Source organism: Siniperca chuatsi, linkage group LG6, assembly GCF_020085105.1.
Source record: "Siniperca chuatsi isolate FFG_IHB_CAS linkage group LG6, ASM2008510v1, whole genome shotgun sequence".
NCBI classification, from domain to species: Eukaryota; Metazoa; Chordata; class Actinopteri; order Centrarchiformes; family Sinipercidae; genus Siniperca; species Siniperca chuatsi.
Genome location: NC_058047.1, coordinates 17,048,538 through 17,058,761, shown reverse-complemented (window position 1 = coordinate 17,058,761; position 10,224 = coordinate 17,048,538). Strand labels below are relative to the sequence as shown.

At 38.6% G+C, this 10,224-nt stretch overlaps 1 protein-coding gene across 7 annotated transcripts; it reads right to left on the bottom strand.

Annotated features, from left to right (window-relative positions):
* Positions 1-200: 200 nt before the first annotated feature.
* Positions 201-8,561, bottom strand: soat1 (sterol O-acyltransferase 1). 7 transcript variants are annotated; one of them, XM_044200200.1, is made up of 17 exons: positions 8,462-8,561; positions 7,729-7,880; positions 6,596-6,654; positions 5,782-5,811; positions 5,464-5,612; positions 5,221-5,280; positions 4,946-5,053; positions 4,492-4,777; positions 4,187-4,265; positions 3,934-4,018; positions 3,805-3,850; positions 3,576-3,705; positions 3,347-3,444; positions 3,157-3,255; positions 2,835-2,970; positions 2,469-2,614; positions 201-2,285 (listed from the first exon to the last, which is right to left on the bottom strand). In XM_044200200.1, the coding sequence occupies exons 2-17, from the start codon at positions 7,877-7,879 to the stop codon at positions 2,208-2,210; spliced, it is 1,740 nt and encodes a 579-aa protein (XP_044056135.1). In that variant the 5' UTR covers position 7,880; positions 8,462-8,561; the 3' UTR covers positions 201-2,207. The 7 variants fall into 7 exon arrangements, with proteins under 7 accessions (XP_044056135.1, XP_044056134.1, XP_044056133.1 ...); XM_044200199.1 differs by having other exon boundaries at positions 8,357-8,494; XM_044200198.1 differs by having other exon boundaries at positions 8,338-8,474.
* Between the last annotated feature and the right edge of the window lie 1,663 nt (positions 8,562-10,224).

Here is a 10,224-nt window from a genome sequence, read left to right as displayed (position 1 = left end):
ACTGTGAAACACACATATGTATGGTAATAACTTAACTCTTAGTGCAAAACATAGCCTAAAAAATACAATTCTAGTGATTTGTAAATTTTATACAGACTCTTCAGATTCCAATGGGCTGTATAAACTTGCATACAGCTACTGAAGTCCTGATCAGTACTTATGTATTCTATCTGATTATGTGCAAATCAAATCTCAATAAAGACTATTTCAATACTATTTAATTGGCACATTGACCATTCTATACAACAGGAATTATATACAACACATTCATAAAAGTCAAAGTTGAATGAAAGAGATAAAGAGGGACATACTTCATTTTATATTCTTAATAGTTTTTATAGTGTGATGTGTCTTTAAAGAATGTATCAGACATTTGTCTATATCTGAAAATAGAACATACTGATTCATAATATTGTCACCTGACACAAGGCCAAGAAAAAAGGGATCACAATCAACACAAATATGACTTTAAGTAGGCAAAGCTCTGCTCCTAAAAATACATATCTCATCTAAATAAACAGCATTTCAATACTATAAATATTATCCTTGTTAACAAAATCTCAAAGGTATAATGCAAGATTGAAGCTTCAGCCAAATGTGGAGTTACTTAAGTACCACAGGGGATTCCAGTGTTTCTGCTATTATATGAACATATTTAAAAAACAAGTTGCTGGTACTGGCGTTTAATATAAAATTTGTAAGGGACTCTGGGGAAGCCTCTCTTGCTGCTGACCACAATTCACAACTAAATTGAGCGGAAGGATCAAAAGTAAAAGCTTTTAATACAGTGCCATCTTGTGGTCAAACAGTTTTTGGAAGTGCAGCGTCTTCCATTGCTGGTTTTTACTTTGTATTGTGCATCTCATTATTCACAAGCGTAAATACAGTCTCCCTGCATTGAAATATGTCAGAATTGGCAACATTAACTGTGCAATAACTTTGCAATTTCCTCAAACCAATACAAATGTGTAAACACATTATTTCAAAACCACAAGAACTAAAAGCATACTGAGGATATAAATTCCTTATTCCATTAGTTTGACATGTTAATTCATGTTCTGTAAAATGTATACTTGTATGATTTCAGCCACAAAACACTGTCTCATTTAACGTACTCTGACAAAGCAAACTTATTGCTAATCAAGTATCATCACTATTTCAATGTTATAACATTCTAGCAGCCAGCTGCAAAAGTTACAGTAGTAGTTATTCTGTAGTGACTTCACCTTCACATAACTCTCAGCGTTGGTCATGAACAAAATAAAACATTTAGGTATTAATTTAGGTTCACAAGAAACTCTCTTTGACAATGTATGTTCAAACCAGTTCAACTAAAAATATTCGAATCATCAAGAATACATTCAGCAGTCACACCAATATATTAAGTGTCATCTCTATTTTGTTTAACATTTTGTTTCATGGAGTTCGGTGTCATGATTTTGAATGAGTGCCCAACATCCTTGTGGCTTGACAGCTGGAGATAAAGAGAAAAGTTACTATTTAATTTGGGAAAACATTAGAGTTCAAGTGTACCACAGTCTGTAGATTGTAGATTTCCCAATTATATCAACGTGTCGAATGCCGCCTTAAATTTCCTCTTTGACTGCAATCTTTAAGTTAAAATACAGTGGCCACAATTCCTCATAGATTTCTACAAAACACCAAACAAAATAAATCTTATTGGCAGTGAAAATAAATAAAATGTTAAGTCTTTCCAAACAACATACTGAATGAAAATTTATAATACACTAGTAATTGCAAACTTTGTTACATATGAACTATTACTGCATATCTGAATGATGCATATAGTGTAATGTTTGTATTCAGCTGCCGTATAATGATTGCCACTATATCATATTGGCACAAGGAGTGGTTTCACAGTTGATCAAGGAAAAGTTAAAAAAAAAAAAAAAAAGTACATAAAAATAAGTGTTCACATGTAGTTTTATGTGAACTTGTAATTTTGTTGGGTTTGTTTTTGAAAACATAAAACAGGTAAGTAAGGCATCACTTTGACTTTGCTGTTAGAGTAAAGAACATTTTGGCTGATACCTGAATCTCTTCCACACATTCATACACAGACTCAGTCACAACCTTAGTGCAATAAAATAAAACACACATGAAAGACCAGAAGTTATGAAAGTAACAAAGTTTGGTCAAATTTATACTGATCAGTGATGGTCGTCGGCAGTAGTCCAAAACGTAGATCACAGCCTATCGGAGTCTGCCACCAGGCCTCTCTGACAGTTCCAGGAGCGAGGCTTCAGTAACTCAAGGAACGAAGGCTGAAATGAAAAACATCACATGAAGCAACATTGGTGTCTATGCTTAAGGTTGGCAAAGCAAAAAAATAAAAAATAAACTTACTGTAATTAAAAATAGAATAATTACTGTATCTAATCAAACAGTATTTCAGTGTTTAGAGGGACACGTCACCTGACTGCACAAAGAAATGCTGCAGGTATTACCTCCTTTAGGGGGCAGTAGCGCTGGGCATACCACTCCTGGGAGTACAGACAGATAATGACTCCCTGACCCAGGAAGAGGGATGTCCACATGATTATGTTCCAGATGGGACCTTTCCTTTGGTCATGCAGAATGAAGTTGAACATCACTGTGAAAGGGTGAGAAATGAAGACGAGGGTGTAAGCATAATGAAAACATAAATACAGAGAGACATAACTTTATTTTATGTGTGTCATAACACAGACAGAATAATAATATTCATTAGGTTTAGCTGAATTTACAAGCAAGTCTGCGTGACTGATTGCCAATATACAATAGAAGCAGAGTGGTGTGAGAATAGTGAGGAGCGCTGAGGTCTTTTCTCTTACTTCCAAAGCACATAAAGAGGCAGAAGAGCACGGGATAGAAGAAGCCAAAGCAGATTGCAAGAATGTACTCGTGGACCACTGCAGACACTGTAAACACAAACAGCATGGCTGCTGGTCTGAAACGCTTCTGAGACATCTGGAATGACAACAGCGAGAACAGACACGTCAAAACAACAGTGACATACAGGTTTAATCTAATCAATGTATCTTTACATTAGCAATAACTTGGAAATTGTGTTTAATGGCTTTTCATACTGATGTTATAATTTCTTCCATCATTAGAAAATAGTCAATAATAATCCCCAATAGCAAAACCACTTACCCAGAGCAAGTCCCGGTACACATAGTAGTATAGCCAGTCATGGACCACCACATTCCAGGTGCGATAGTAATTGGCAAAAGAGGTTGAATTCCACCAATCCTGTGATGTGTAATCAAAATTCATTAGGTTAAGTATTAAGTACAACATAGGAACTTAATTTAAATTTTGCTGTCGCTGGCACTGGCAGTACCTTGTAAAACATCCTGTCAGCAAAGCGGAGCATCTCAGCAAAAGCATTAAGCCAACAGTGGAGGAATGCAAAGAATGCCAGAAAGAGAACCAACACTCCTGTAAATAAAAAAAAAAAAAAGATGAAAAATGTTTTCTTTGTTTACTACTGCATCCCTTGACTGAGTGAGACTAAGGGGTGTATGAATGGGTTTTTGTTGATAACGGTCCATAAACTAGTGGCCGATTACCTGGCAAGATGGAGTTAAAGACACAGAGGACCATGGCCCTCAGATCAAACAGCTGCAGACTGATGCTGCGGAACTGAGGGATGCACAGTCGCACAAACACGTAATAGGCATAAAACAGACTGCCTAGTACCTGTGGAGTGGGAGTGGTTGAAATTGTCAGAAAAATGGGTTAATATCTTTTGCTTGCAATCTTAAGCAAGGTCCGCCTTAAAATGTAAAAGGTTGGTACCTGAAGTAACTTTGTGGCCACGTAGCCCCATCTGATCACTGGGTTCCTACATTAAGTGAGAAACAAGGTTTTACACATGAGCTACTGTACGGGGAAAACCCCCCACAAACGATGAGAGGGTCTGCTTACCTGGGGTACTTGTCTCTGTAGATGAGTGTGGGTGCAAACAGAAAGTAGAGATACTGAGAAACCTGAGGGACCACTGGGCTGGGGCCTGCAGATGACAGGAGAGACTGCTTATCAACATAAGGACATAAGGAAAAGGGAACACAGTAGTTATGAGAAAGAGAGAAATTGTATGAACTGGCAAATAAGAACTGCACATGGACACACAGAAAAAATAAGGGGAAAAAAAACATATTGTACTTGGATGGTTACATACTGGTCTTGTCGTTAGCCCAGGTCAGGACTCTTGGTACATTCTCCCTGACAAAGGAGTGGCCTTTCATCATTAGACGCACCTGGAATTAGACAAATAAAAAAAAAAAAAAAAAAAAAAAGACACGCCAGCTAATACTACTACTTTTTCCAGAGTCAATACGAGAAGGGAAGGTGAGGTTATATAGCACATTTCAAAAGGCATTTGAAAATGCTTTACATGAGGCAAGAAATATGGCATAATACAACACACTAACTGTGAATGTGGTCCCACTTATGAAACTAAAAGCGGTCACGCTGGTCATCTACCTGTTCCAGGATGATGATGAAGCAGGATGCAGGTGGGAAACTGTTGGTCACCACCACATATGTAGGCAGGAATCCCAGACCCAGAGCTTGGTAGAGCAGGAATACAGAGCCAAACAGCAAACTGTACAACCTGGGGTGACTGTAAGACCCAGACTGGGTCTGTGACCACAGGTGGAACAGGGTGTAAGGAACCAGCAACACAGACAGGAACATACAGATCCATGTGCACACCACCAGAGGGAACTGTCCAAACGCATAGACAAGCAGGTCAAAGTCCAGCACCAGTCTGAGGTAAAGGAGAAAAAGTACAGATGAAAATGTGAAGGATCTTAGATAGCAATTTAAGGAATTCATTACTCCAGAACAGACAAGATGGTGATTTGTGAAGTTAGCTGACTTAATTATTAAGGTGCAAAAATCATAAGGCATTATACATAGCAGTCCTCTACATTACCTGCCTTCATCAATGAAATCTACCACCAGCGTACTGAGGATAAAGAGAATGAGCAGGGCAATAAACATGTGGTAGATAGTCCTGATGTGGTTCACCTCAAACAGCTCACTGCAGAAAAATAGACAGCAGGTGATTAGAATCTGTACAGCTACACTGATGTCGACAAACAATCTTCAAGCAGCAGAACCTTTAGTGAAGTGCACTGTAATAAACATGTTGCAATGCACTTCAGGTAGCAACATTTACATTTCTTTTAGATCAACGTTTCAACTTACTCTAGGAGGGACCTGCGACTGACAAACTGCTTGCCCAGGCCATGAGGAGGCCTAAAATGCCTAAAAGAGAACAGAGTGACATCAGACCAGCAAATCTGTTTTTGTTGAAGAAAAGACATGTGTATGACCAAGAGAAAAATGGGGAAAGTTTGTCCATATGTGCTAAAACCCCATACATCTGGTATTTAGTGCAACTTATAACACAATTTGCTTTGATAGGCTAGAGAAGTTGACAGGCAGCACCTGAGTTTGCTTTTCTCCTTGTCTGACAGCAGAGGTGAGAAGACAGCAGGTACAGGAGCAGGCTCCAGGCTGGCCGACTCCTCAATAAGACTGTCCATGAAGTCATTAACCTGACTGTCAAACTGACGCATCAGGTCACTCTTCAGGTGCTGAGCAATAGTAAAAGAGGTAGGAACTATCATTCATCGTCTACAAATACTTAATACTTAACAAATATGGAATATTTAGTATTTGAGTGGAAAAATTATGTTCCCTCTGAATTTGCAAAGAGGATTGTAGCAAAAATGTGGTATTAGAGGCGAGAAGATTCATAGTTACAGTTACATTGCTTTTCATTTTTCGACACTGCTGAAGAGAGAAGAGACATGGTTTGAAAAAATTATTTTCTCAAGTGTCCTCGAGCAACCCACCGAAAACCTACTCAGTCATCAGCAGTTGGTCTGAATAAGCGTTAACTAGGTAAAATGGAGGAGGTGGAATTTCTCACACCTTAATTTGCACCTGCATTATGACATTGTTTATCTATTAACAGTCAACACTAAGCCAGAGTTCTTTCCCACCAACAGCAGCTCTGTGTTAGCATTATCATGACACTTTAACCGTGTAATTTACGTATCACTGTCATTTGAAAACATACTGTTGGTTTGACAGACAGTAGACTGCACGCATTGCTTGCAGAATCAGAAATACTTTATTGATCCCAGAGGGGAAATTCTTTCGTTACAGCTGCTCACAGAATGTGTAATGCACTAATTTAACCACCAGGAAGTCTGTAGGTACCTTTCGTAAACCCCTGTAAAGTCACTGTTCTAACAGCGCAAGCAAAAAAAAAAAAATAGCATGTTCCACAGGCAGAAAACATGATAAAAGATTTCAATGTATTCATTCATTTTCATATGAACTGTCCCCCTGTTCTTTCTTTTAGTCATCTAAAAGAAAGCGTTCACATATAATCCATATTTTCTGCTATGTGAGTGAGAACAAATTGGATTTAATGATACAGCTCATAGAAGATTTAGAGAGACTGAAATCAATCTAGTAGGAATTTGTTTCTACAAAGTTTCTCAAACAATGTCTGAATGCAACAGAAAATCCATTAAAACATATATAAACCCAATAATTAACTACTAACCTCTGCCTTCCTTTTCAGTTGTAGCTTTTTGCTGATCACATGTTCCACTTCAAATGTTCCTGAAATTGGAAACAGAACACACAAGTCTGAGCATATGATAAAACAAATGTAATCTTCCAATAACATTATAAAGCTAGGTCCTTCGGGCACACCCAAATTGACAACAGAGTTGCCAGGTTACCTTGTCTCAACAGAACGTCGACCTGGGAAGAAATTACTCTGGTTTTATTGTTCACATAGAATTAAAATCTATTTTAAATAACACATGTGGCCCAATACAAAAGACTTCCTATTACAAAAATTTAATTTTGACAGTGATTGAAATGCTTGACAGGGTGCTAATAGTTGAGTACTCTAGATACAGTCTGGGAAATAGCATAAGTCAAATTACATCAGTCTTTAGATCCAATGTTGCAAAATCCAAAAGGAGACACACCTATGACCGCATGTAGCAAGTTCAATCTAGAGTGAATCAAGAAAATTCGACTGCTTGCGGTTACGGTTACTATAGGTCATTAGTCTTGACAGTTGTCTGATGATGGAAAAGTTTGACAGTTACAGTTACAATCACACAAACAGAGACATGCAACTGTAGCATCCCTCCCATCTAGCAAGAGGATGTCAACAAAGAGTATAGCAAAGAAAAAAAACTGACTGAACTAAAAAAAGACAGGGAGCCAATAAATTACATTTTATTAGCATAATCTCCTAATTTTTCACCTTTCCAAATCTCTTGTGAGTAGTCAGTATTTTTATTCTAAATATACAGAGAGTTCATGTTGTCCAATGTCAGACTGCTGTTTAACAGCCATCATGTCTCATGATCACTTCTTGTCTGTGTCACCCTATGGTGAGGATAAGAGCATGGGGGTCAGTTTTAGCAGTAAGCAGTCTCCACCCTGTCATTCCCTTTCTGGTTAACCACACTAACTGTACCACAGGTCACATCACATTGCTTAAGTGGAACCCATCATCCCATGACAGGATTTTAGTGACTAATACATCCATGGAAATTTACTGAAATAAAAACGGAGGTAGGAGTTAAACCAACATACACACTGCATCTCAAATTTCACTGTAATAAGAGGTCAATGCCCTCTCTTTTGGCCCTGCTGATGAAGAAGTTTTCTTACCATTGCTGGTAATGTGGTTGCTTCCACTGCCTTGCTGATGTTCTCCCTGGTTACATCCCCCATCCAAAGAGCTATCTAAATCAGGGAAGGTGGGCAACTTAGGAATGACTCGGCAGCGAGACCGGAGGACACTGTCTTCCCCACTCTCCATCCTAAAGAAACAGGTAACTCAAGTTTAAAAAAATAAATCAGTGACAGCATTACCAAAGTAAAGGTATCATGTCTTTAGGACACACAAAGCGCTCATGCCACCTCACACGGATATGAATGCTAACGATTTTGACAAACAAAGCCAACCCATTTGACAATCAAATCACTCTCACATGACACGGACACGCAGCAGGCAGACAGCTAACAGTTTAGTTAGCTCCCGTCAGCTGATATTAAAGAGTCAGTACGAGAAGCGGCGGTTAGTTCATGAGCTAACCACACAGCTTTGAGCTAAATTGGCTTAATTACGCTTACAGTCCTGGATCTATCTGGTGATACTCGCGGCTGCTAGCACTGGGTAACATCTAGTCAAATTAACGTTAGCCAACTTGTTGACGTCTGTCGTTAGCTACGGACCAGGTGGACTGATATCGAAGGAAATGTAAAAATGCTGCCTACCGACTTCCTGGATACCTACTCCCTTCAACTGCTCTTTTATTAAGTCGACCTCCGACGTTGCCGAGTTCAAACTCAGACGTGTAACTTAACTCGTTTAATCACAACAACCTGAGTCGCTGCTCACCTTCCCCATTGTATAAACAGAGATGATGAGCGGGGCAGCCGGCGCTGATTGGTCGAAAGTCTCTCCTCCTTTCAACGTCACCAGCGCCCACAATGTTGACCATCGCTGTCATCAGACTCTTAACTCATCAGTATGCTGTATGACTAAAAAACCTTTTTGGATTGCAAGTCTCTAAACAGGACTATATGTCACGACTCAATAGCTTGTAACAATTAACGAATATATGAAAACATAAACGTCTTCACATACACAATATGAAATAGAAGATAAGGTGCATTTACTCACAATGCAGTTCCTCCCACTTGGACTATGAGATGGCCCCTGATTAGCTGTGTGGTCATTTTACTGGGTTATTGATGAACAGAATCAAATACTTGTATTCAGGAACTGAGTTTAGGAATACGGACCATGCAGGCACACGTTCATATGAAATAATGAAGGCCTTAAAACTAGATTTTTATCCAGGGACCCTGTTCAAGACAGGACCCACCTTATCATGTCAGTTGATATTGTTCTTTACAAGAGCATATTCCCATATAAAAGTTGCAATTAATCAAATTACCACCCCTTGGGTTTTGGGGCTTTGTGGCTATTGCCTGCTTTGCCCAGTAAGTAATTCAGCCTTGTTTATACTTTTTTTCAGAGCTGTATATAATACAGTATTTACCCAAATTCTGTGATAAAATGAAAAAAATGATTAGCCTGTGCTAAGTAAAAGTCATAAATCATAAGTTGAACTGGTCTTATGAGTTGCGTGTGGTAAATGCAATTAACTGCAAACACACAGGGACACATTTATGAAAAGTATGAACGGCTACATTATCTAATATAATGACAACCTTTCCAACTGAGGACACACATAACCACAGATTAGTTTCCGGACTGTGTTCTGCATGATTAAAGGGCAAAAAAGGATCAAGAGTGAATTTGTGAGGGAGGAGAGTGAAGGGTCTCATATTTGGATGATTCTGTATAGTCTATTGGAAGAGACTCAGGCCATTTAAGGTGCTTGGTTGCAGGCCTTTTCTGTCACAACAAGGCCACGTAGTGATGTGTTCTGACAGTACAATCAAAATAGCCATAAGAAATGTTTCAAATATTCCCATAGTTACTATATTGTATGGGAACTGTCGCTCAACAATATTTTGACTTCTGGACATCCCTGAACTTGCACACTTGGGAAGTGGCTGCTCTATCCAAACAAACTTCACTTGTAATGCAAAACTGGGAATCTACAGTTCTGGCACCAGGCCCTTATCTGCACACAGTAGGGCTCAAATCAGTGGTACTGTACTAGTAATGTCTTACATGGACAGATGCTTTTCATTTCCTACTGTGTGTGTAACAAAACTCATACTCCAAGCACAAGCACAACAAATTAAGCAAACATAGAAACATTCAACTAACACTATAAACTCTGGATAATTGTATTTTCTATCATGACATGGGTATATTACGAAGGCAGCGTGTCCTGTATCATCAGTGGTAAACTTAAGATCTCAACCTACACATTCTGTAGTTACATTAAAAATCTTGTTACAGCTTAATGATCACAGAGGAAAGAGCAGAAATCTACATTATAACCTAAATTCAAAATTGTAACTATTTTAAGTTCAGCATCTACTGTATGGTGCAGGCAGGCTCAGTAAAGATGCACATGGCTGGATTTCATTCCACATGTTCAAAGTCATACTTATTTTGATAGAGCAGCACATCATTCACCTGTGAGGATGATGAGAGACTGAATACACGTGAGTTGTAAT